Source organism: Globicephala melas, chromosome 7, assembly GCF_963455315.2.
Source record: "Globicephala melas chromosome 7, mGloMel1.2, whole genome shotgun sequence".
Classification (NCBI taxonomy): domain Eukaryota; kingdom Metazoa; phylum Chordata; class Mammalia; order Artiodactyla; family Delphinidae; genus Globicephala; species Globicephala melas.
This window is the reverse complement of record NC_083320.1, coordinates 106373475-106401226: the sequence shown is the minus strand read 5'-3', so window position 1 is coordinate 106401226 and position 27752 is coordinate 106373475. Positions and strand designations below refer to the sequence as shown.

Genomic DNA, 27752 nt, shown 5'->3' with positions numbered 1-27752 from the left:
GTTGAGAACCACTGGCTGACACTTGTTGCTTACTTGGACTCTTGCATGCTGTTATTCTGAAATTACCTTCCTGTTCTGTGGCAGATGACCTGTTTCCTGGATCCCATACCTTTCTTTTTTAAACACTACTTTCTTTGGGCGAAGCACATTGTAGCGGGCAGGTTCTACAGGGGCCCCAGTGACCCACTGCCAGGAGTCATATGCAATGTCCTCCCACATCACATGGTACTAGGTGTCCTTGCTGAGTTTAGGCTGTTGACTTAAAAAAATGCACAACTTGAGAGTTGTGAGTTGCTTTATTTGGGGCAAAATGAGGACAACGGTCCACGAGACAGCATCTCAGATAGCTCTGAGTAACTGCTCCGAAGAGGTAGGGGGCAAGGTCAGTATATATGTGATTTTAGTGAAGGGGGTATGTGCAGTCAAGCACACGTTTTGACACAGGTTTGCTGCTAGTGATGAGGAGCAGATGTCACCAATAATAATTTTAGTACTTTTCTAGATATAAGAAGATGCAAGAATTGGACTGATAAAATCTTCTCCTGAAAATATCTTTCTGAAGGCTTGTTCTGTCAGTTTTTCCTAGAGCACAGAGGGCCTTATTCCTGATCACCCTGAACTCCTTCCAGAGGGTGTTGAAGGTCAGCGACTGCAGTGGCTAGTGACTTCACCCTTGACGCAGGGTGGCAAGTGCCAATTTTTAGTTGGGAAAGCTCTGAAAGATTTTGATTTCTGTCTGAAGTAGTCTTCTTCTGTGTAGCTATCAATCTCTCACTCTCTCTCTCCCCTCCTTCCCTCCTCCCACTTTCACTCACCACTTTCTCTCACACAACTTTGTAAGGTGATAGATGTTTGTTGTTTTAAGGTGCTAAATTTGGGGTTGATTCTTACATAGCATTCAATAACTAATATATGCATATCAAGTAGTGTCTTAATAAAGGTGCTAAGGAAGTTTTAAATGATGATGTGAGATACGTCTTCCCTTTTATGCATGAATAGTTTTATTTCTCCATATGATATATGACTGATCATTAGACCAAGCATAAAGTTCTAGCTTGAAACCCATTTTCCCTTAGAATTATGAATACGCATTTCTATTATCTTTGAACTTCCAGTGTTTCTGTTAAGAAGTCATATGCTAGTCCGAGTCCAGATTCCATCTTTAGCAGAGTTAGGATTTTGCCTTTGTATGTCTTCTACTGTTCACAGTGCTGTGTAGAGTAGCAAAATTTTATATCAGATTTCTTTTATCCTATAAAGTGTGTTCAATTACAACTTTGCTAATGGCCCCTCCCCACATCTATTCTCTCTTTCTTGTAAATCCTATTGGACATTGAAACATCATGTTTGACCCTCTGATTTTCTCTCCTGCTCTCCTACTGGCTGATTTTTTGTGTTTTTCCTCAACTTTCTGGGACATTTCTCAAATTTTATCTTCCAATTTTCCAGGTTTTTAACAATTTCCTCTGTTGCATTTCTGAGAGTTCTTTCTTATGGCTTGCCAGTTTTATTTTAAAGCACCATGCTCTTGTTTCCTGAATTCTTATATCCTCCCACTTCTCTGAAGGTATGTCTTTAGTGTTTCTTATGCCTCCTGCATTATCCCTGTTCTCTTTAATTATCTGTGTTTGTTCACTCTGCTCTTTACCCTTCATCTTGGAGCTTTGATGGAAATATCTGATGGTGCTTGTTATCTGTTCAGACTCATGACTGCGGCAATACAAATTGGACTGAAGATTCCACGTGTACGGGGTGACGTTTTCAACAAATGGGCTTCCCTGTCAGGTGATGATATGGATAAACTTTTTTTTTTTTAGTGGGAGCATCTCTAAAATTCTAGTTATTACATATATTTTTAATAGGGCTGTTCAGTTCTTTCACGGAAAAAACTTCCCATCTCTTGCATGCAGAAAGAAAACCCTCACTATAGAGCTCTTGGAAGAGGGCAAAAAATAAGGCTAGTGATGCAGCGCCCAGTGTACAGAGTGTCACTTTATTTCTACCTTTAACCCTGCATCTCTCTCAACCCTGCCCCCCAACAGCTTTGACCCCCTTTGGTTCAATTCCTATAAGCTACACAATAAGTCTCTGGTCTCCTGAGATGGAGGGGAGAAGGAATTTTCTTCCCTGGCTGGACACAGAAAAATGGGTCCAAGTTCAACAGCTCCCTGTACAAACTCTGCAATATTTCCCCCAACTTCATGGCTCAACACAGCCTCTATGGTGCACAAACCATCCCAGGTCTGAACCTCTCCCAAGATGCCTTGTTGTTAGCATGCCTTCAAAGAGACCTGAAAGGAGGCAGCTTTCACCTCCATCTGTTGCCCAATTTCCAGAAGTTTGTGTTATTTCTTACCCATCCTAAGCTCTTTCATTTGTCCTCTTTGTCATTTTGAGCTCCAACTTTTTAAAATTTCTTTATGTCACAGTGGAGGAGTTTAAGAAGACAGTGACAATAACTTTGTGCCTGATCATGTTTAAGTAAGAACACGCCTTTGTTACATGTGAATTTTCTGAACCCCTAAATTTTTGCTAAGCCCTATTAATCATTGTAAAATCACTTGTTCTGAGAAAGGAGCACCCCCCCCTGTGCTATTTCACTTCAAAATTTCAATTGAGAGTGACTGCCAAATTTAGCTGGCTAGTCTCAGAGCTGGGGGCTTGACCTAGTCCCTGCAACTTGCATTGCAGAAATTGGCGTCAATAAGGAATGCTATTTTTTCCCACTCGATAGCCCTGTGTGCTTCAATGTGCACCACAGTGCAATTTGCCAAATATAAGAGATATCTGGCAACCTCTTTTGTTAGCAATGCTTTTCTAAATATTCCAATGGGGGTTTTAGCACTCGTATTTTGCCCCATCATTTCTGTCTGGCCCACCTTTTTAATTTTTTTAATTACTATTTTTAATTCAAGTATAGTTAATTTGCAATGTTGTGTTAGCCTCAAGTGTACAGCAAAATGATTCAGTTATATATATATATGTATATATATATACACACACACATATATATACATACATATACACACACACATATATATTCTTTTTCAGATTATTTTCCATTATGTTATTACAAGACATTGACTATAGTTCCCTGTACTATAGAGTAGGTCCTGTTTTTTATCTGTTCTATATATAGTTGTGTGTATATGTTAATCCCAAAGTCCTAATCATCCCTACCCCATCTCCTCTCGTAACCATAAGTTCATTCTCTACGTCCGTGAGTCTGTTTCTGTTTTGTAAATAAGTTCATTAATATCATTTTTTTTAGCTTCCACATATAAGCAATATCATATGATATTTGTGTTTCCCTGTCTGACTTACTTCACTTAATATGATAATCTCTAGGTCCATCCATATCTGGCCCACCTTTTAAATAGGGTTCCATAAGCTAGGCACTGTGAAGTGAACATGGCATTCCTAACAGAGCACACACACTATGTGAAAGCTAATGCAAACACCAAGGAGAAACTGACAGGTTCCACGAGAGTAGTACACACAATACAAGGAGAGGTCAGAGCATAGAACAGAATAGTTTACAAGATAAAAAGTGAGCCTAGCAGAGTTCAATTTTCAGCCACACTGGCTCAGCTGTGTGAACTTGAACAAGTCACTTAACTTTTCTGTGCCTAAGTATCCTCATCTGTAAAATGGGGAAATGTTGGCACTGACTGCATAGCCATTGTGTGAGAATTGAATGAATGGACATATGCAGAGTGCTAAACCTGCAGCTTGGCACACATGACACACTTTATAATATTGGCTGCTATTAACTGTTTTCTAACTAAGAGGTCGAGGGCAGTCTCCTGTCGGTGGTGGTAAGAATTTAAACTGGACTTGAAGGTTTAGAACCCCACTGCAGTGCTAGCTAGAGGATCCGGTTTTCAGAGCCTTCATTTCTAGGCATCAAGAGGTCAAGCTATTTATTAAAGTGGAAACACATTTTCAATAACTTTAAATTAAGAGCAATAATGATAATCCAAGCCTGACTTGTTGTACAAAAGGCAATTACCAACACAGAACACTGAACGTGCCCTGGACTGTGGCCTTCTGCTGAATTTGTTCCACATCTCGAGATAAAAGTATTTACGGCTCAAGTGGTCAAAGGAGAATAAAAACATGTCTTTTATTCTGAGAAAAGCTTTCTTCACACAGACTTCAACTACTTTGTTAATCCTTAAGCCTCTAATTAGAGTTCTAGTCCAAAAGCTAAATATTCAGCACCCCTACACACCAACTCTCTCCACCAGGCTTTAAAAAAAAAACCAAAAAAACAAGGTGGCTTAGTCACCAGCCACCTCTTTGGTCTGTTTTGTAATAACCTTTCTTTGTACTTATCCCACATCTTTCATCTGAGTTCCTTAAGACCCTTTACAAACAGGATCTCATTAATCCTTAACAACACTGCTGTGAGGCCCTTGACCGCTGCAATTATCCCAAATTTACAGATGAAGAAAACAAGGCACCGAGTGCAGGCCTTTTCTCTCCTTACCAGCAAAGCAGATGATAATTTCTCATGATGCGCACACTACATACACATGACAGTTGTAAGCAACCGGCCTTGTTGCAATAACAAACAGTTGCTCAATTCCTGGAACATTTCTGAAGAGTTATTTAAACTGGGAAAGTACAAGGTGAGAAGACCCCAAAGGTGTTCAAAAAAGAAAAAGCAAGCCAGCTCCACAGAACCCCGCTGCCCAAACACACTGCCTCTCACATGTGTATTACAGGGGACAGAGCAGAATCTCAGGAAGAACACTTTTAAGGACATTACTACTCAATTAACAGAATTTATATTCATGTGCATATTCACTATGGTGTCTTTTGTGATGCCCTGGGAGGAGCTGCCCTCTCTCCCCAGTATGGCCCCACTGTAATCCTATAAAGTCTTTTCATGGAGCATGGAGGGTGTTCCCACACTAGGTATATACGTCCTTCTCCCACTAGATTCAAAATACAGAATCCTGTCCAAGAATACTGAGGCCAACTATGTGCTAGGTACTCTGTTAGATGCTAACATTACAAAGATCAATTGTATATGGAAACTAACTTCAAGAATCTCCCAGAAGCCAACTACACTATATTCATGTTTCTATTCTCAGCACCTAGGATAGCATCCAGCTTATGATAGGTATTAGGGACTGAATGTTTGTATCCCCCTCGAATTCATATGTTGAAGCCCTATCCCTCTGTGTGGCTGTATTTGGAGATGGAGCCTCTAAGGAAGTAATTATGGTTAAATGAAGTTATAAGGGTGGAGCTCTGATCTAACAGGAAGAATGTTCTTTCCAGAAGAGATGTCTGCAACCCAAGGAAAGAGCTCCCACCAGACACCAACCCTGCTGACACACTGATCTCAGACGTTTGATCTCCAGAACTGTGAGAAAATACATTTCTGTAGATGGAGCCATCCAGTTTGCGACATTTTGTTATGGCGCCCCAGCCAATGAATACAGTAGGTATTCAACTGATGTTCATAGATTGAATTGCACTTTGTTATTTTTGTTCACCTTATTTCCATACTAGTCTTTGATTACCACTCTTCTCTCAGGGGCTTGGAACACCGAGTCAGTAGCTGCTGTCCCCCTATTTTGGTTTCCTTGACGCTGGTGCATACTGCCCAGCCTACTCCATAGCCAGAGGGGTTGGACTTGAAGGGGGGCATCTCCCAAGTGCTTAACTACATCTCCCCAGCTGTGTCCTGCTGAGCCTGATCTTGCAAGGAACAGACCTCTTCAACAGTTCATTAGTCCTTTGCATATACCCTGCTCTTTTTTTTCCCCCCCTCTTTCTCTGTCTTGTTTTGGAAACATCAGACAAGTTTCCCAAAGATCTGATTCAGAAGGCATTTGAGAAAAAGCCATTCTTAAGGTTAAAAAAAAATTTTTTTTCCATGTCATGTTTTTGTACATCAAAAGCTGCTGCCTGTGCCTGGTGACAGTAGCTCATGTGCAGGGTGGGCACCCTATATCTCATCTTTCTCCTTCCTGGGGAATGTCCCCCTCATTAGGTGTTCTGCCTCCAGGGAATGGGCAATGCTTATGCCCTCTTTGTATTCAACTTGCATCCCAGTTATCCTGAAACCTGCACTTTACACTCATGCTCTGATCACCCAAGCATGCAGATAATTCATATTATTTTATTATCATCAATAAGAAAATATACACCGTGTTTTGTACTTTACAATGTATGAAGCACATCCTCTTGCATCATCCCATTTGATCTTTGTCTTAGCCTGATTGAGCTACTATAACACAATACTGTAGACTGAGTGACCCAAACAACAGAACTTTATTTTCTCACAGTCCTGGAGGCCAGCAAAACCAAGGTGCCAGCCAATTCAGTCTCTAGTGAGGGCTCTTCTCCTGGTTTGCAGACGACCACCTTCTCACTGTATTTCTACATGGCAGAGATGGAAATACAGAGAGAGACAGAGAGACAGAGAGAGCAAGCTCTGGTGTCTCCTCTTACAATGACACTAACCCTATCAGATCAGGGTTCCCCCTTATGACCTCATTTAACCTCATTACCTTCTTACTATAAATACAGACACAATAAAGTCAGGGCTTTAACATATGAGTTTGATGAGGACATGATTCAGTCCACAGTAATCGTCAGGAACCTATGAGCACACTACAAAAAAAAGGATCTCCCACAACAAGGAGTAGAGAAAGAGAAACGATGACCGACATCCAGTCTTACTCATCATGCCTGCATTTCTCCATTCACGCCCACCCCTCAGCTTGGTGGACTAAGTAAGTGATGATACTGGGGATGCTATTTCCTTCTGCCCGTATCACTGTCCTTCCTCTAGAGGGAAAGGTGACCTCTCAAGGTCACATTGTGTTATAGCCATATTCTTGTGAAGTGGAGGACAGAAGTCCAGCAGGACCTAGTATCCCTGAGCAAGAGATGATTGGAAAGCTCAGAAATGTAGGAAATGAACCAACCTAAACAAAGTCTGGGTGCTAGCAAAAGACATGGGAATTTTAAATTCCAAGCAGCAAAGTGTTGTTTGATATAAGCCCAGAGACAAAAGTGATCAGGGCTTAGTAAGGCCAAGGAGACACACCTTCTGAGGCATGCTTTTCTCAGGCTGTTTATCAGGATTCTGTGGCTCTGAGGATCTCAAGCATATGCCAGGGTCAGAGAGGGAGTGATGGGGGCAGCATGAACCTTTGAAGATCTCCGGTGAGAAAACAGCTGTTGAGGATTGTACTTTGAAGACACTCCCTCTCTGGATTCCTCTTCATCCCTGTCTCTCTTGAGTCAGTCTGTTCCTGATGAAGTGACAGGAAGGCGAAGTGTCTGGGTTCATCACTATTTCCTCCAAGGTATGTGCAATCACAAATGCAGACAGTGCATCTTATGAATATATATGGTAAAAAAAAAAAAAAAAAAGACTGATAAAAAGAAAATGCTGAAGCAAAGTCAGACGTACTATTTGGTGCTGGAAGGCAGCTGAGGAGCCACCGAGGGAAGGTGACCAGGAATCCTGTTTGGATTTTGTACCCAAGTGATTTCACCCTCGATTGATGGTCTTAGAATGATCACAGATTCTAAATTTTTTTTTTTTTAATTTCTACCATCAGGGAGCCAAGAAGGACAGATGATAAAAGAGTAGAAAAGGGAATTGATTGGTTAAAAAAAAAATCATATTTCATATGCAATGGGAATAAAAAGGAGAAAATGAGGAACAATCAAAGCAACAACTTATTTTATTAAAAGATATATAATATCCAGGTAGAGAACACTGACTTATCTTTCAGGGACTAATTCAAGGGTCACTCTCCATTAAGAATTTTCTGACCCTCCCTCCCAGAAAGACTTGCTCACTCTACCTGGAACAGACCTCTATGCTAGTATTGCTGATACATTGTTGCCTTACTTGCTTTTATCTTTGTCACTAGACTAGATTCCTTAAAGGCAGGACAGGATCCAGTCTATCTCTGTCTCTCCCACACATGAAATAGTGCCCGCCACATGGAAGATGCTTTGAGAATATTTGTTAAATAAAAAGCATGAAGGAGAGCTGCCCCGTACTGTGGGGAAGGCAGAGCCAACACTCAATAAAATGCTCTGAAAGCTGTGTCTCTTGAACATTCTCATCTTCTTCTCTAGACCATTTTCCTCCTTCAACGGCCCCTTCTCCTCCAATTGCCATGCCCCTGAGAAGTTGCCTGTGGTCCCAAACCCCAGGTTCTTGAAGCACAATTGCCTTCTCTTTCCTAAGGACTCTCTGACCCCAAAATGTCTCCCTTTCTGCCTTTGTTCTTCCATCTCAGAAATTAAAATCCTTTTCTTCCTTTAGGAAGCACCTGTTTTCATTTGAAAAGACAGCAGTGGCTTAACCTGAATGTCCAATTGGAGAAAATTCAAGAACAATGATCAAGGACAAAGAAGAATTCCAAACCTGCCAGATCAAACGCTGCCGGGGAGAGATTCACAAGCATGGCTTTGCATTCCTTTGCTCTTTCTCCCCCAGCCTGGGCCGCCTTATTAAATATATTTGCAAGCCATGTCTCCATGCCCTGGCTTCTTAACCAAGAGTGCTGAAATTGAAGCCATTTTATGTATGACGTGGCCGTGGGCATTTTCTTCCTCTTGGGGAGAACAAAAAAGGCTCCTTTTAAGAGTAACCCTCTCTTAATTTCCACCGGATTCCCAAAGGTGTCTTAAATCAAAGAAAGGTTAAGAAAGCTGTGCTAACAGAAAACTCTTCCGTCCACATCAGAGAGGTGCGAATCAATCTTATTATAAAATCCCTTCCATTGTTGTCCACCTGAAACTAACACAACATTGTAAATCAACTATACTCCAATAAAATTTTTTTAAAAATCCCTTCCAGAGACTTTCCCAAGTTAACTCTTTACTGTCTTTGCCCTCCTAATCTTTTTTTTTTCAATCTGTAAGTATTCTTTACTTCCATTAATATTTTCAGAGGAATATTTTCCACTGAAATGTATCAGAGTTGTGTTAAAAATATTTCTAGTTCCTTACAATTCAGTGTCCCCCATATTTTTCACTAACAATTAGGCCAGTGACCTAATACTATGAATGTATTGGGAACAAGTTGTAAGAATACTACTTCTTCTTTTTTTTTTTTCCAGGAGAAATAAGATCATTTTTATTGGTATTATTGTTGTGGGCAAAATGAGGCTAATAATAAAAGTCTGGGCCAGTGACTATTTGGGCTTACTGTTTACAAAGTTGCAGTAATAATAATTGTGTACATATATATAGTATTTTCTAGTAGAAGCAGCACTTTTGCACGTATTAACTCATCTTTTTCAATAACAGCTTTATGGGCTTCCCTGGTGGTGCAGTGATTGAGAATCCACCTGTCAATGTAGGGGACACGGGTTCGAGCCCTGGCCCGGGAAGATCCCACATGCCGCGGAGCAACTAAGCTCGTGTGCCACAACTACTGAGCCTGTGCTCTAGAGCCCGTGAGCCACAACTACTGAGCCTGCGTGCCACAACTACTGAAGCCCTCATGCCTAGAGCCCATGCTCCACAATGAGGGAAGCCACTGCAATGAGAAACCCGCACACCGCAGCGAAGAGTAGACCCCGCTCGCCGCAACTAGAGAAAGCCCGCGTGCAGCAACGAAGACCCAACACAGCCAAAAATAAATAAATGAATAAATAAAATTTTAAAAAATAACAGCTTTATGAAGGAGACAGGTATTATTCTCTGTGACTAAGTGAAGTCAGACAAAGAAAGACAAATATCATATGATATCACTTATATGTGGAATTTAAAAGAATAATACAAATGAACTTATTTATAAAATAGAAACAGGCTCACAGACTTAGAAAACAAACTTATGGTTACCAAAGGGGAAAGGTCGGGGAGGAGGGATAACTTGGGAGGTTGGGATTAACACACACACACTACTATATATAAAATAGATAAACAACAAGGACCTACTGTATAGTGCAGGGAACTATACTCAAAACTCTGTAGTAACTTATATGGGAAAATAATCTGGAAAAGAACAGATATATGAGTATGTGTAACTAAATCAGTTTGCTGTACACCTGAAACTAACACAACACTGTAAATTAACTATACTCCAACATAAAATAAAAAATTTTAGAAAAGCATACCACTTCTTAACTCCTTATAGAAGCATTTCTAAGTCTGCAAATAAAGCCCTAGCAGAAAGAAATATAAATGTAAGACGACACAGGAAGGGAACAGAGAATCACGAAATCTAAGACATGCCAAGAAACTAAGAGGTTACTTTTCTCTGCCATCCACTGCTGGAATTCTTATTATGGTTTCTCCAACAAATCATCATGCAATTATTATTCAAAGACCTCCAATGACAAGGAATTCACTGTCGCACAAGGCATTTTACTCTACCATTGTAATCTCTGAATTCCTAGGAGATTGATCCTTCAAGTTAGGCAAAATCTCACTTCTAGCTAGATTGCTTGAGAAATCTGGGCAACTGGATCCCCTCATGTATTTAGATTATCTTTCAAAAAGTTTAAGGTAGTGTCTGAGTCTCTCTTTTTCCTGATTGTGTTGAGAGAGCACAGTATCCTGTATCCTGCTTACTTTTGTCAGTCTCCTGATCCTGTGCAGGGGGACTAATGACCAGAGAATCAATGACCCAGAGAATCAATAGAAGAATGAATGAATGAGCACTTATCTTAGTTGTGTCTCTGTAGGAGAAAGAGATGGCAGGAAAAGTCCAGCATCCTCAATCACTGAGTCCCCCAGCACTACCTACTACAACAAGAGGTCCCTAGAGCAATCGTGGTGGGGCGAGATGGGCGGGGATAGTGATTCTCTGAGATTGAGTAAGGGGATGGGGGACACCCCATTACTAACCATGGCTTGGACACCCATTTCCTGTATCTTAGACTGAGCTGCAAGGCCTGTACTTTTACACTAGCCCTGAGATCTAACTTTAAACCAAAAAACAAGGCACAAATATCTCCTTGCTTCCTGAATTTAGCCAGGGTTTAAAACATGTAAATACCTATGGGGTCAGGTAGAGCCTTCAATGAAGTGAGGCATTAGAGTATAAGAAAATAAAGGTTAAGGCAGAATTCAAGAATGCCTTCCCGACCAGCAAGGACCTGCTGTATAGCACTGGGAACTATACTCAATATTTTGTAATAGCCTATAAGGGAAAAGAATCTGAAAAAAAAAAAGATATATATGTATGTATAACTGAATCACTTTGCTGGACACCTGAAACTAACAAAACATTGTAAATCCACTCTACTTCAATTAAAAAAAGAGAAAAGAATGCCTTCCCAATTAAAGTTATTTAAAATATGCTGTCTTTCAAAAAATAACACTCTTAGCTTACCCCATATGGTCAAGAATACCTACTAAACGTGGGGAGGGAAGACTGAATCTCAGTTCTCTCCTTACTTGCTGTGGGATTTTCAGCAAGTTATTTAATGTCTGTCTATATGCCTTAGATTCTACAACTCTAAGATACTGATTCTGTTAATACCAGTAATCACACAGGATTATTGTGAGGCTTAAGTCCTCTGTACTAATTAGAATAGTGCCCAGCATAGAGTTCAATATCTCTATTATAATAGACTATACGGAGTAATATATATGTAATGTGATATAGTTATTTTTGTTACACAGTCTGTAACCATAAGCATGATCCTGCAGAACCACACCCAAAAGGTGCTTTCGGGGAAACCTGGCATCTCAGTGCTGTGTAACCATCTGACTATAGTCCAGTCCCAACAGAGCAGGATGATCTAGTTTAGAGGAAAGATTGCTGGGCTGACTACCTAGAGACTTGGTATCTGGCCCTAGCTGTGTCCTGAATTAGCTGGCTGGCCTAGGTTAATCCGTTAATCCATGCCTCACTCTCCTCAGCCAGCCTTATTGACCTTACAGAGACATTTTAGGGGCAAGAGTTAAAAACTGACATGTTTCTGTAATGGTTCTAATCATACAGAGCTCTGCTGATAAATAAGAGGTCTAATAACCCATAAGGTTTTCCTTTTCTCTTGCAGAGTCTTTCAAGACCAGACAGTCTTGGATGACTATTCATTATCCTAGTTTCTCTATCTCCTTTTTTTCTTCCCTTCCATGTTGCTTTCAGGATGAATGAGTCCTTTAGAGTTAGCCATTGTTATTATTATTGTAAATCAGGCCCGATTCAACCCACAGGTCCACCAGTTTTGAACCTTGCTTGAGGCCCACATATCATTCTTCATTATCTAGTTCATCCCTAGTTGGAAAACAAGATGACACAAGGAAGAATAAACCCAAGTAAAAGTAGAGCAAGAGAAATTTCTAAAGTTTCCACATAAGGTCTAGAGAGGGCACAGTGTGTGCTGTGTATCCCCAGCTTCCTGTATGCTCCCCGCCAGTGCCACAGTCCATCCTTGTGGTGGATGGTTCAAAAGTCCAAACTCATCTCATTATATAGCAAGTTACAAGAGGGGAAAAGAAATTCTCAATCATAGGAAAGTGTTCTTTGAGACCATACTACAGGGATGCCCACATCTGCCCTCTTCGCCTGTTCCAACTGTTCTCCAGGAGTTTGACCTGAGTGTCCTTGGTCGTGACTACATAAACTGTCCTCAACATTGCAGGGTAGAATTAAGTAGTGTGAAGAGCAAACCTGGCTTCTGCTAACAGCCATCAAAACTGATGTCCTTCAACGGTCCTCGTACTCATTGGGTTCTAGCCCCTTTATCATTCTAATCTTCACATATTTCCTTTTGTCCGCATTCTTTCCAAAATCTGATTCTCAGCACCCAGCCCCATACTTCACAAGGTTATGACTCACACATACTACTTCTCTCTAAGACCTAGGCATTCAGCTTTTATTAATACAGCATGCATTTATGCCAGTTGTTTTAACAGTCCTCAGTAAAGGATCCTGCAGCAAGGACGACAGGATGTATGTGACGAGTGTCGTTCTGAAATTCAGATACGCTGATGATCTGCTCCTTTACACTTAATGGATTGCAGCACAGAATAAATAATAAAGAATGACTGCTACACAGTTGAAGCAAATTAAAGTCAATGTATTCGAGACTTCAGCAGTGAATTGACACGGCTCCTGAATACCAATTGCAACTCATAAAGGAAAAGCACAATCAAAGGTTGGACTGGAGATCTGGAAAGACACTGCCCAGGTTGGGACCACATTAAGTTGAAATTATGCAGAGTTCTGGAGGGTATGTACTGGCCCTCCAGCACAGAATAACACTCCATCAGGCTTCATGCCAACAGAACTCACCATTCTTGCAGAGCAGGACAGCCAGGTAGCCCTGAGAAGAAGAGTTGATACAGAGCAGGAGGCTGGGTGCCTGGGCTGTCACAAAGCTCAATGCAATGTTTTCTTTGGATGGGGCTGCATCTGCATAAATCGCTGAGGAAGACAGGCTTATATTCTTGGTCACCGGGTAGGGTTCTTGAAACATGTAAGTCACTGAAGTGCCAGCCTCAAAGACAGCAGAAACCTCTGCAAAATATCAGAGGGGAAAGCACACATTAAAACATTTGATCGAGTATGCAGGAGAGCCATCATTGCTTGTTTATTGTTTCCTATGCATCGGTCACTGTGTGAGAGTTTTTATATGAATTATAGAATATGCTTCCCACAATAATTTTGAAGTGGCAGAAATCACCATTTCTATTTACAGATGAAAAACATGAGGCTTGCGGGGGTTAAGCACCTTGAACAAGGTTGTGTGGCTAGAAGAGAGAGCTCAGATGTGCACTGTGAAATGTAGGACCAGTTTCATGTATGTCTGCGGAATAACTACCACGTGCCCGGCTGATTTCTCGAGAAGCAAAGAGGAGATGTCCCGGCCTCCTGCATAGTCGAGAGAAATTGCACCAGGATTATCTTACTTTCAAAACTGAAATCCTAACAATTCTGGTTTATGTTTTTCTCGTGGGTCAGGAGGGTGTTAAGTGGGCTCAAAACTACTGAGAGTAGTACATTTGGGAAAGAAAGTAATTGTCTATGGTGTTGGGAATGTGTGAGGACCCGTGGAAATGGAGGAGAGAAAATCTGTGGAAAGAGTAGGAAAGGCATAGGCATCCAATTCCTGGACTCAATTATTTTATTTTAATTTATGTTTTTATTTGAAGGATAGTTGATTTACAGCATTTTGTTAGTTTCAGGTGTACAGCACAGTGATTCAATTTTACATAATATGTATCTATTCTTTTTCAGATTCTTTTCCCTTATAGGTTATTACAAAATATTGAGTATAGTTCCCTGTGCTATACAGTAGGTCCTTGCTGGTTATCTCTTTTATATATAGTAGTGTGTTTAGGTTAACCCCCAAATCCTAATTTATCTCTCCCTCCTTTCCCCTTTAGACTCAATGATTTTAAATATCTAGGGTATTGGTTTTCAGTTCCATAAAAGAGCAAAGACTTTGGCAAATAGGCATGCCCATGGGAAACAATTCCTACAGCACAACATAGAGGATACAGATCTGCCATCACCATTGGGAAGGGAAGCCTCTACAGACTGATGACATTCAATTTGCAGGAGCAGGAATCACCCAATCCTCCCTGTATAATGTCTTCACTCCAACTGCTATCATTTTTGTTCGGTGGAATCAGCAAGGATCCAATTTCACCACTGGATCTGAAGCCTCCTTTGATTTCATACTAGCTGTGTGGTTCCAGGCAAGTTAGTCAAACCCATGGAGATGGTTTTCTCATCCGGCAAATGGGAAACATAACACCTCCCTCAACAATATTTCTGGGCGGATAAACAAGAGGATATGTTAAAAGCTCTTAAGAGAGTTACCACGGTAGTTTAAACTCACAGACTCTCCATATTAGAAGAGAATTCAACCTCAACCCATACTAATGCCCATCATAAAATATATCTGTTTAATGACTGCACATGCATCCAAGTGCTGGCATATTTTCTTCTTTGAATCAGGGCTGCTCTTAAGTTTACTTTCAATTTTATCTCTACACAGTATCAGGGTATGGAGCAAAGGTTCCTCGGTAGAACAACAGAGCTTGGATCTGCAACAAACCTCTGCTATGAAAACAGCACATTAGACATGAATCTATTTTTTTTCTTTTTTTTTAATTGAAGTATAGTTGACTTACAGTGTTGTATTGGTTTCAGGTGTACAGCAATGTGATTCAGTTATACATACATATATATTTATTTTTTTCAGATTCTTTTCCCTTATTACAAAATATTGAGTATAGTTCCTTGTGCTACACAATAGGTCTTTGTTGGTTAAAAAACACATGAATCTATATTGGCATAATTAATTTCTCTTCTTTCTGAAAGATTGAGTATCCGCAATTCCCCATGAAGTTCTCTGATTGAGTTGGTGGCACCTAGAACATGATCAAACCTGGCTTTTGCTTTCTAATTCCACTGCAAATTTGTTCTACCTTTGTGAAAATTCTGTAACAGCCTGTCACGGTGCCAAAAAAATTAAAGTTGCATATTTATGCATATTGCTTAGCAGACTGGGAATACCGGTTCCTTTTCACTAAAGATTCAGAGAAAGTGTTCTGCATTTTGCATGCAGGTTAGAAAATCATTGGTCCTCCTGATTACTGAGATCTGTGCAGAAACTGGCGACAGGAGGGTTCTAGGTGATCATCAGCTGGATTCAAGCACTCTTCTCAAGTGAATTTCCTTGGGGACATTTGGTCTGCGTTTTGAGCTACTAACTCCTAGTTAACAGAGTAATGGCTTTTATGGGATGTTCGTGTGTGTATTCAAATGTAAGTATAATTCAGATCATTCTGTCATGAATAGTATATTAGATACAGGCATTCATACTACATTTTTCCTTATACTTAAGATAGGAAATTAAAATGAAAAGCATTTTTTTTTTTTTTTTACAGTATGCGGGCCTCTCACTGTTGTGGCCTCTCCCATTGCGGGGCACAGGCTCCGGACGCGCAGGCTCAGCGGCCATGGCTCACGGGCCCAGCTGCTCCGCGGCATGTGGGATCTTCTCGGACTGGGGCATGAACTCATGTCCCCTGCATCGGCAGGCGGACTCTCAACCACTGCGCCACCAAGGAAGAGCTGAAAAGCAGTTTTTAAACTAGAACTGTCCTACCAAATTCTGTCTTCCCTCCTCCCCAGCCCCAGTTGTATTTTTATTTATTTAGATATTGTGAAGTTCAACCTAAAACTAAATTCAGCAAAACACCTGGATTTGCTTATTCTCTCAGTTTCTTTTCTTTTATAATCTAAGAGTTTGAGCTCTCTGATCATATTTAAGCTCTCTGATTGATTTATCTGAACATCTGAAACCACTGGGCAAAATGAAAGAAAAATCTTCACTTGAAGGTGATTATTACCAATGACCATCATGCTACTCTAGGGCCATGATAACCAATATTAGCAACATCGGTTGAGTACCTACCTGGTGGAAGAAACTGCTGATTAGATTCTGAGAAGACAGAACACACATGAAAAGAAATAAGACCGATGGAAGGTGGCCTTGAATGTGATGTGTGAATGACGGAGACATTGAGTCCCAGAGTTGAATGCCTCTGTGGGCGGGAGCAGCGTGAGAAGACCTGAAAGAGGAGCTTGGTATTGACTAGGCCTTAAAGTGTGTAATGAACTCAGAGCAGATGCTAGGAGTCAGGGTGGTGCTGGAGAGGTTGTGTATCTCCAAGGCAGCCTTGGAGTCAGATTGACATGGGCCTGGACCCTATCTGTGTGCTCCTCCTGCTTTCTCACGAGATCCCGTCACTGCTGGCTATTCATACACAAACAGGGATGAATTCAATCTCGTGGCAGGCAGACGGGTTGGAAGAGAGGATGTAAAGGGACAGCACGTAGTAGGAACTCAATAAACAACAGCTGGTCTTAAAAATAGTAATTGAAATAGATTTAGAATTAGAATAAGTATAAAGACCAAGCCTTAATGAATAGTCTAGCGTTTCCATAGAAATCAGTCAGGCTGTAAGTAATTTAGAATAACTTCAAACAAACTGAAAATAAATGAAAGAAATAGGAATTTGAATGCTGAGTGGATATTTCATATTATTAAAAAGTTATTAAAATTTTCTTACTATAACAGTCCTGTGGATACATATTTTTATGTCATCTTTTAACAATACATACTGCAGTATTTATAGAACTGATGTGATATCTAGAATTTGCTTCAAAATAATAAAATTCCCTGGTGGTCCAGTGATTAAGAATCCACCTTCCAATGCAGGGGATGTGGGTTCGATCCCTGGTTGGGGAACTAAGATTCCACATGCTGAGGGGCAAGTAACTACTGAGCCCACACACTCTGGAGCCCGCATGCCACAGCTAGAGAGAAGCCTGCGCACCACAATGAAGAGCCCACATGCTGCAACTAAGACCCAACACAGCCAAATAAATAAATAAATAAATAAAGTAATAATAGGAGGAGGGATGTTAGGCTGTAGACGAAATAAAAATGATCATGAGTTAATAGTTGTTGAAGCTAAATAATGGATGCATGGGGGTTCTGAAACCCTTCTACTATAGTGCATAATTGAATTTTTCTGTAATAAAAATTTAAAAAAAATAATATAAGTTGGCAGGAAGGTATATATTATAGAATTTTTTCAACAGGTTTTTGGCAATTGCTAAATTACCCAAATATGTATACTATGTTTTCACTGAAATTCCATTATTAAGGGAATAATCAATAATTGTGTTTATCACAGCATTATTTATGTGCAAAATTTGGGGCAATCTAAAATTCCAAAGCAATAGTAAGAGCATTTACTGAGACTTTATAGGCCAGGCATTATCTCAATTGCTATGTGAAATGCTCACTAAATTTCCATCAGAATCTTTCATGAAGAATTCCTGAATTTTCCACATTTTACAGACGAGAAAACCAAGGAATCGTGAGGTTGAATTACATAACCAGTGTCACACAGTGTAGACTGTAGATGAGCCAGAATCTGAACACAGGCAGGACTGGTACCAGAGCCCTACTACTGCTACACTAAAATGCTCTGTGATATAATATGTCAAATACACAGAAGCAATTCCACCAGATGGAATATATTGCAATCATTAAAACTGATGAATTATATAGGAATGGCTATGAAATGAAATAAAGAAAATTCAGAATACAAAATGGAATGGACAGAATTATCTCAGCTACACTAAATGCAAAGAAAAGAGCTACAAGAATATCAGATCTCCTTTTTAATGGTTGTCTTTGAATGATTAGCTTGGTTTTTATTTTTCTAGATTTCCAGATGTATTTTCGAATAGAATTCCAAATATATTACCTAGAGTTTTTAATTCAAAAAATTTAAATGACCGTCATACCTAGACACTTCAGATAGTGGTTGGGGTAGAGGTGGGCTACAGACAAGTACACAGATGGTATCGGAACAACTGGATAGTCACAAGCAAAAGAATAAAGTAGGACCCCTACCTTACACCATATACAGAAATTAACTCAAAATTTATCAAAGACTAAATGTGAGACCTAAAACTACAAAACACTTAGAAGAAAACATAGACATAAATCTTCATGACATTGGATTAGACAATGGTTTCATAGATATAACACCAAAACACCACCAACAACAACAAAAAATAGATAAATTGGACTTATAAAAATTTTGTGCTTCAAAAGATATTGTCAAGCAAGTGAAAAGGGGAGAAACATTTTGCAAATCATATATCTATTATGAGAGTTATGTTCAGAATATAAAAAAATTCTACAACCAAACAGTAAAAAGAAAAATAACCCAGTTTAAAAATGGGCTATAGATTTGAATAGACATGCAAAGAAGATGCACACTTGGCCAATAAGTACATGAAACAGTGTTTGACATTATCAGTCATTAAAAAATGCAAGTCAAAATTACAATGTGATATTCTTTCACACATTCACAGCAGAATGTGTCTTATGGAAAAGATAGTAACAAGTGTTGGTGAAGATGTGGAGAAATTGGAATGCTCATACACGGCTGGTAAGAATGTAACATGGAGAGGTTACTTTGAAAACAGTTTGGCAGTTCCTCAAAAAGTTAGACAACATGTAATTACTATACGACTCAGCAATCCCATCTGTAGGTATATACCCAAGGGAACATAAAACATACGTTGATACAAAAAATGTACATGAGTGTGAATAGCAGCATTATTCATAATAGCCAAAATAAATGGAAACATCCCATGTCCATCGCCTAATGAATGGATAAACAAAATGTGGCACATCCACACAATGGAATACTCTTTTGGAACTAAAAGGAAGTAAAGCATTGAAAAATCCACAGCATAGACGAACATTGAAAACATTATGCTAAGTGAAAGAAACCAGACACAAAAAGGCCACTTATTGTATGATTCTATATATTTTTTGAAATATCCAGAATAGGCAATTCCTAGTGACAGAAAGTTAGATGAATGGTTTCCAGGGACTGGGAGAAAGGTGAATAGCTCCTAAGGGGTATGAGATTCCTTTTAGAGATGATGAAAACATTCTAATATTATGGAGTGGTGATGGTCATGCAAGTTTGTGAATATAGTAAAAACTCCTGAATTGTACTGTTGAAAAGGGTGAATTTGGGGTATGTAAATTACATCCAAAAATAAAAAAAGAGAAACACATACATAAAACAATAACAAAAAACCCCCTACATATTTGAATCCTATTAACACATTCCTGTACAGGGTGAAATTAGGGTCAAAAACAGGAAAAAGGAATCAAAAAATGATGAACCTCCAGCTCTGACATTTATTAGCAATCACTAAACCAGTGTGATGGTCAGTATTTTTACATGTTAAATACAAATATTGCTTCTTCCCTCCTAGTTTGGGGATAAGGAATAAATGTTGCAGTCAATAACTGCTAGCTAGTTTGTGATTACCATTCCTTTGTATAACACTCAGAAACAGAAAATGGGTCAATAGACAGTGGTTCTAGCCCAGTCATTGGTCATGGACAAATGTCCTTAATTCTACACCAGATATTTCCAAGATTGGCATCCCCTAAAATATACATGCCATGGAAAGTTAACATAAAAGGCTCCCCTAACAGAGAACAGTTTTATCCAGGACAATCTTGGAGCTAAGGGTTCCCATTTGAGTCCCAAGCCACACTTCTCAGAGCCAACTGGCATTGCTCAAAGATGCATTTAAAAGGTTCATCTCACATACTTTGCAACTGCTGAATATAAAGGGAATGATTTCCTTAGATTTATGATATGGGGGAAAAGTTCACAGTGAAATATGAAGGAAACTGAAAAGGCTAAGCAAATATCTGTCAAACTAAAACATGGGGAGAGAGCACAGCAGACATTTCAAGAAATACAGTCAAAAGATGCAGTGGCATGGGCAGAAGACAATGAATAGGAATTGTTTCAGAGAAAGGAACCAATGGGAAATTAGGCTAAATTTAGAGCAAGATGATCTATGAGATGTTTGAGTAATGTCTCTGGAGAAATACAGAGAGGTCTACTGTTTTTCTTTACTTTGTTCCCAAATAGACACTGGGTATTGATCTTGTAAAATAATGCTAGTATATTTTAGGGACTGGGTTTGGTGGTGTTTATTCTGCATTTGCTTCTTCTACCCTGTGGGACCAGTCTAAGGGTGGCATTCAAAATTTCAGAGGAGGGCTTCCCTGGTGGCGCAGTGGTTGAGAGTCCGCCTGCCCATGCAGGGGACACGGGTTCGTGCCCTGGTCCGGGAAGATCCCACATGCCGCGGAGCGGCTGGGCCCGTGAGCCATGGCCGCTGATGCCTGCATGTCCGGAGCCTGTGCTCCGCAACGGGAGAGGCCACAACAGTGAGAGGTCCGCGTACCGCAAAAAAAAAAAAAAAAAAAAATTCAGAGGAAGTTATTCCAGAGACTTCCACCAGTGTGAAAATGCAGGAGCACTTTGTTTTAGAGAGCCTACTGGGGTGGGATCTCTTTTATTTCGAACTCCCATGTAGGACCGACACTCTGTTGGCCCTGTAATTTCTACCATTAATTTTCTCCTGAGGAGCTCAATGCTTCCCAGCAATAACAAGCAAGTAATTCAAACTAATTGGGGAGGAGGCCAGTGTCAATGAATGAAGAGCTTAAATTATAGTCCTTCAAAGAGAACACTGGGTGCTTTTTCCCCTGCTGTCTTTAAGTTCCAAGAGTAAGTTGAACTAAAATAAAGCATTGTTTGTTAAGGGTGTGCTTGAAAAATGTGTTTTAATGAACTGACAAGAATTATTTGTAATTGCCATCATTGTCTGTATGTAAACGGTGTTTCAAAGTGATTAAAACATTTTATTTTAATAGTTTAAATGCTTCTCTTGAAATATTGTTTACCTCCTTGGTCAACAAACTTTTTTTCCATCAATAAACTAAACTTTAAAAGATTCTGCGAAGATTGATAGTAGACCAAGTCTTTTGTCCTTCTAGTTGAAAAATACTAAGTATGGATACTGAATAATGAGTTTTTACAGTTTGTAGTTATTTTTAATTGATCCAGAGAATGTATACCATAACCATCATTCCTTGTTGAAGGTGTATATCCAACATATTTAGCTTTTATCAATGACATGAATTCATAAGATTAGGAGGGTGTGTGGAAAGGCACTGGGGCAGGGAATTTTTTTTTTTTTTTTTTGGCCGCAGGGCGCAGCATGTGGGATCTTAGTTCCCCGACCAGGGATGGAATGTGTGCCCCCTGCATTGGAAGTGTGGAGTCCTAACCACTGGACGACCAGGGAAGTCCCTGGGGCAGGGATTTTGACTCCTGTGCTCTATTCTCAGCCCCCTGAGGAATTAAGGTGAATCTTCGGGCAAGACTTCTAAAGTCTCAGACCCCACTCATGTCATCTGCAGAACAGGGAGATTTTACTAAATACAACTCACCTACACTCTCCGTATTGTAAAATGATTTACAACGGCTTCAAGGTCTCTAAGGGTTTTCCAAGGCTAGATTCTATAATTCTTTGATTACATTTGTGGATGGAGAAATTGGAAATGGAAAGGTTAGTACAACAGAAATGACAGTCCATCTCTCCCGGGGCTCAACTGGCTCTAGGTCACGTCAAGTGTGTTTTCCTGTTCCTATCCATCCAGTTCAACTGGACTGCCAGTATCAATGCACAAGAAGAATGAGTATATGTAATTATGTTAAGGAGCTATGCAGAGTCTCTAAAGAGAGGGAAACTGAGGAAGAGTAAATGATTGTATGAGGACTGTCTAGGGCATGGGTTTCCTATGATTTCACTGCAACCTGTAGGCACTAAAACACAGCACATGGGGAAAACATAAGTTTCTATTGTACCTTTTCTGCAGAAGGGCCCTTCGTACGGTGAATTGGTGCAGTCGCAGAAGTATCCACTGTGCTTCTCCACACACTTGCCTCCATTGTGGCAGATGCGGCCATAACTGCTGCAATGGCCTGGGCATCCGGGCCGGACTCCAGACGTGACCTTTGCCCTCTCCTCCAGGTCCAGTTTCTGCCCATTCAAGTGTAAGGAGCGTATGCATCCTAGGAAGCCTTTCTGTCTTGATGATGTTCCCCCTGTGCAGTGAAAAATAAAAGGAAAAAAATATATAAGGTACAGGGTTCACATTTTTGAGGTTTAATATCAGCAGTGGTTATAGTTAATTATTGTGCTGTTGGCATCCTGTGTTGGGCTTTTCTATTAGTTTCCGGTGAGAATTAGGAATTCAAAGAATCTGGGGAAAAGGCATGTGTTTCCTGGCTGGAAAATGAACTCCCCAACTCAAAAAATAAATAAATAAAAGACTGTGATTCATGTGGAATCCTGTACTTGACACGTTTAAGATACAAAACTTCAGATGGCCCCATTCCTTGCAAATAAAATAAAATGTGCTCTTTGTCTATAGCAGACATTTATCTGAAAGTGAATGCACAGAGTGGGATTGTCCCTCTGGTGAAGTTAGAAGCAAGGTAGGTTAGGTGCACTGAGTTAGAAAAGGCAATGAGTGTTGTAAAGCTTATGCAGCAGAGTGTCATGTACTATGAAGAGGTGTATGTTAGGACCGGACAGACATGGTGTCAAACTCCATGCCAGTAGCCCATTAGACATAATGACCACTGGATCCCCTAAGTCTCAGCTCCTTGATCTGTAAAATAAGAATAAGTCTATTTCATGTGTTCATGGTAAGGCTTAGTAATCACTGGTCTTCACTATCCCTTCTCTTGAGCCCTCAAAATGGCTAGAACTAGTAGGTTGTATATATATACATACTATTGATTACCCCCAAATTATTATTTAGAAAATAAATTTTTCCTTCTGGAATACAGAATAGAATTGCAACCCAACTTTCTGCTGAGGGTATATCTTGAAGGTTTCAGCGAGATTCATAATGCTTGTTGCAAATTATTTAAGAACAGAGGAGATTCAAAGTGACAGAGTGTTTTGTTACTGTTGGAAACCTAGAATCATACCAACCTAAATCAAAGGATATTAGAAAAATGTGTAAGGAGAGACAACACACCAAGAAATAAGCCAAATTCCAACACCATATTGATTTGGTGTTGGGAATTCTGGGAGCTCCCAGAGAAGACACAGGGCCAGCCTGCCTTTACAAAACACAAATTCTAATTGAAATAAAATGCTTTGGCCTCAAGTCCATTCAAGTGGATAAATGGAGGACACACTCAAGTCTTCAAGGTCTACAGAGTGTCCTAATGGAAAGGAGAAGGTGTTAGAAGACAAAGGCAGTCAATATTATGTGTGTTTCGTGTTTGGTAGTTGAAATAATTGTTGCTTTTGTTGTGGTCATCCATTTACAATGCTTGGTGTCAGTTGATTTATCTCTTGTAAAAATAAAATACAGTGTGTGTGTGTGTGTGTGTGTGTGTAAAATAAATAAATAAATAAAAATAATAAAAAAAAGAAAACAAGGGCAGTACTGATGTGTCACTTGTTTACTGTACATATCTCTCATTTCTGAGCCTCATTTACGTGTAATCTCTCATGCTACAATTTTATTAAAACTTGGTCTTGCAGATGATCGGATAAAAATATATTCCCATCAACGTGGATACAAATATGAATTCCAAATGTATTATCTCTGACCTGGAATATCATGTTAAACAAAAAACAAAGCTGTAAGTTAAATAAATGAAACTGTAATGCAAAAAAAAATAATAATAATAATTCTGGCATGTCAGCCTGGCAGGGTGGACAAGATAATAATTAGCAATAGGGTTGGAAGTAGGGAGAATTCTGTCTTTTCTGAATCACCCCAGGTTATCAGACCCTTAAATATATGTATGGTAGTCATTGGCTTCCTCTAAAAGACTGAAACAAAATGTTTTTAAAGAATTAATCTAGTCTCTTATTCTGAAGGCGTGATAAAACTCCACTCTATTTTCAGTTCTGATAAGTGATACTCAAGCAAGCCAGAAGGTCAAACCTACATTGCTTTCTCCTGTCTGCCTCAATTTTAATGAGTAAATCTCCTTTTAACTACAAGATAAATCAATTATAAATACAAGCAGATCATAGGGAAAGGTTCATTATTTCTTTCCTAGAGATGGTGTAGAATAAAGAGAGGAGGATTTATGTAGTCAAATGTTTTGTTTTATTTTCCCCTTTATTTTGTAGTCACTCCCTGTGGTGGATTAGAATAACTCTTCATAAATCTTGTTAGTGGCATTTTTCTTCTAAGCGGAGGTGGAGAATGCAAGATCTATTGCACATCTGCTTGCATGTGACTTAGTCAACACGTTTATAAACAGAGAAGTAGCTGGGGTGGTTTTTCTGGCAGAAATACACTCCTTGATGTTTGAGACATAAAGAGTATGGTGAGAATGACCCCAAACAAGGGGATCCTTTCAATCCTAGATTCTGATAAAACACGACACAAAGAACATGAACCAAATTGCGCAATGAACTAAATTTCCATTTTAGCCTGACTGCTTTTTATTCTTTTTATTCTTTAGAGGTTAGGCTCTCCTTTCTTCATGGAGAGGTAATATTGTAGACCAAGAATAGAATGCTTCTAGAAAGATGCTTCCCACCCCCACACACCCAATCGGTGGTTAGCACTCTCCATTTTCTGACGTTACCTACTATGTGCTGTGTTGATGGAGGTGAGAATCTTCCCTGAAACTTGAATACTGTACAGAAAGGCAGCACCAATCTTCCCTCCCCTTTCTCACTCACAGCCCTTTGCCCCCAACTCTGTCCTGTGGATATGCCCTCCCAGGTATCTCTGAATCGATCTGCTTCTTCCCACACCAAGAGCCATGTCTTGAATCCCTCTCACACTCACTTGAATCCCTTAAACTGAAACAGGCTGGGACCTGGGACCTGGGACCCTTTGCTGCAGTACTTGCACCTGGACAAACATCTCCTCAAGCAACAGATGCAAAGAAACTATGAGGGACTAAAAATAACTGCGTGCATGTGCAGCTGGGACAAATTCTGGACAAGAAGATACAAAAATACCAAAAAGCCCAACCCCCACTTCTGAACAGCTGGGAGCCAAAGCAGGGCACTGCGTGTGCCCCCTGCATACAGCACCACTGAAGGGTGGGCAAACCGCCTGAGTCTCAGTAAAGCCTTGCCTGAATTTCTTGTGTGGCCTCTATAGTCAATTTCTGTTGATTGGTGTAGGCCAAGAACCCTGGTCAGTATCAGCACCACCTTCTAACGGATCTTACCACCCTCAGCTTTGACTCCTTCCACAGACTCACCGCTTAGCAATCAGAGAGACCAACGAGATGTGAACATTTGATCCTGCTAGTCCTGTTTAATGCCCTTCAGAGACTAGTCATCATCCTGAGGTTCAAGCTCAAATCCTTAGCCTAGATGGTACTGCATAGATCTGGCCTCTGCTTACCTCTTCATCCCCTCCTCCTGCACTCCCTGCCCTGAATTCAGTGCACCAGGCTTTCTGAACTACAGTGTCTCCCCACTGACCATGGTCTTTCTCAACTTCGGACCTCCTCCTGTCCTGTGTATTTTTTTTCTTTCTTTTTTTTTTTTTTTTTTTTGTGGTACACGGGCCTCTCACTGTTGTGGTCTCTCCCGTTGCGGAGCACAGGCTCCGGACGCGCAGGCTCAGTGGCCATGGCTCACGGGCCCAGCCGCTCCGCGGCATGTGGGATCTTCCCGGACCGGGGCACGACCTCGTGTCCCCTGAATCGGCAGGCGGACTCTCAACCACCGCGCCACCAGGGAAGCCCTGTCCTGTGTATTTATGTGGTGTATTACACACATCTTTCCCCTTACTCTCCACTGCTCACTCTAGTCCATCCCTGCAATCACAAACACACACACTGGCACTCACACACATGCGTCCCTTCATCAATATTTCTGCCTACCCAAGATTTATTTTAGTTAGTTGCCAATGTTTTTAAAACATGAACTACTTGAAATCTAAAAAAATGATGATACAAATGAACTTATTTACAAAACAGAAATAGACCCACAGACACAGAACATACTTATGGTTACCAAACGGGTGGGGGTGGGGAGGAATAAATTAGAAGTTTGGGACTGACATATACACACTACTATATATAAAACAGATAAACAACAAGAACCTACTGTATAGCACAGGAAACGCTACTCAATGTTTTATAATTACGTATAAGGGAAAAGAATCTGAAAAAAGAGTATAATACGTATAACTGAATCACTTTGCTGTACACCTGAAACTAGCACAACATTGTAAATCAACTATACGTCAATTAAAAGAAAAAAAAGACCGTGCCCTTATGTTAGCACTGGGCTTGGCACAGAGTTAATTAATTAATTAATTTAATTAAATAGAACATGAACTATTTAAAAAAATTCTAGTAAGTCATTCATTGAAGAATCAGAAAACCTGTTAACAGTAAAGCAGCTTTCCTGCATGACAAAGCCCAGCTGCACTGGGAGAAGTTCCTGTAAGATAGGACATGCCCTTTCCACTTGGCCACGTTCCCCACCAGGACCACTTCATTCATTTAGACTGCTTTCCTGACCCTTGCAGGTATTTGAATTCTCAGCTAATGCTTTAATATAGTTTCATCTCCTTCTTGCCTAGAGTTTAATATAAAGTTGAAAGAAGAACAAAAATAAATGTAGCATTATCCTTAAAGCAGATGAGAGCCATGTTTGGGAGTCTTGTACTTAATCTGCAAGCTGTTTAAGAATCCGAACAATGCTTCTAATTCTAAAAAGAAATTAAACATACTTGCTGTATGCTAGAAACTTTATAATTAACTCATTCAATACTCAGTGGGAAACAAGTTATTCTTCATATTATTGACATTACATAGTTGAGGAAACTTAGTGTCAGAGAGATTGTTTTGGCCAAAGTCAAGAATCAAATTGATTTTACGTGGCAGAGCCAGAAGTCTGACTGGGATCTCTTGACCTTCAAAGCCTGAATAGCTTCAAAGCCCTAAAATCCTAAAATGAGATATTTGATTAGACAAGTTTGAAATGGAGCAAGATCCTATGGTCCTGCCTGCCCTCATATTCTCTGCCTGCCTCTTGTCTGTAGAAAAATTTAGTCAAAGAATAAATTTAATCAGAGAAGTGAGAAAATGCAGAAGTGAAGAAAAACAGTCAAATAGGACAAAATAATAATCGTTTAGTCATTAAACAAAGTCAAGGACCTTTAGTTCCTCTTCAAGGGCTATGGATAATATTCTGAGCCGTATCCTGTGAGATGTTTTGTAGATACTGAAACCCCCACCAGGTGGAAGAAGTTAACTACATGATGCCCAGATTGTAGCCATGACATAAGCTGCCACAATTCCGAAAACTGGTGTCAAAGAAATAGGAACAAACAGATCCTGGAACTGAAGATTAGCTG

General features: G+C 40.0%; 1 protein-coding gene across 1 annotated transcript in view; it reads right to left on the bottom strand.

Moving 5' to 3' along the window:
• Positions 1-27752, bottom strand: part of CNTNAP5 (contactin associated protein family member 5) — an 886651-nt gene that overhangs the window by 97871 nt on the left and 761028 nt on the right. The window contains exons 18-19 of the mRNA XM_030840366.2: positions 22246-22485; positions 13244-13468 (exon numbers count right to left, since the gene is read on the bottom strand). Of these exons, the coding sequence (XP_030696226.2) occupies positions 13244-13468; positions 22246-22485 (465 nt within the window). The remainder of the gene's footprint in view (positions 1-13243; positions 13469-22245; positions 22486-27752) is intronic.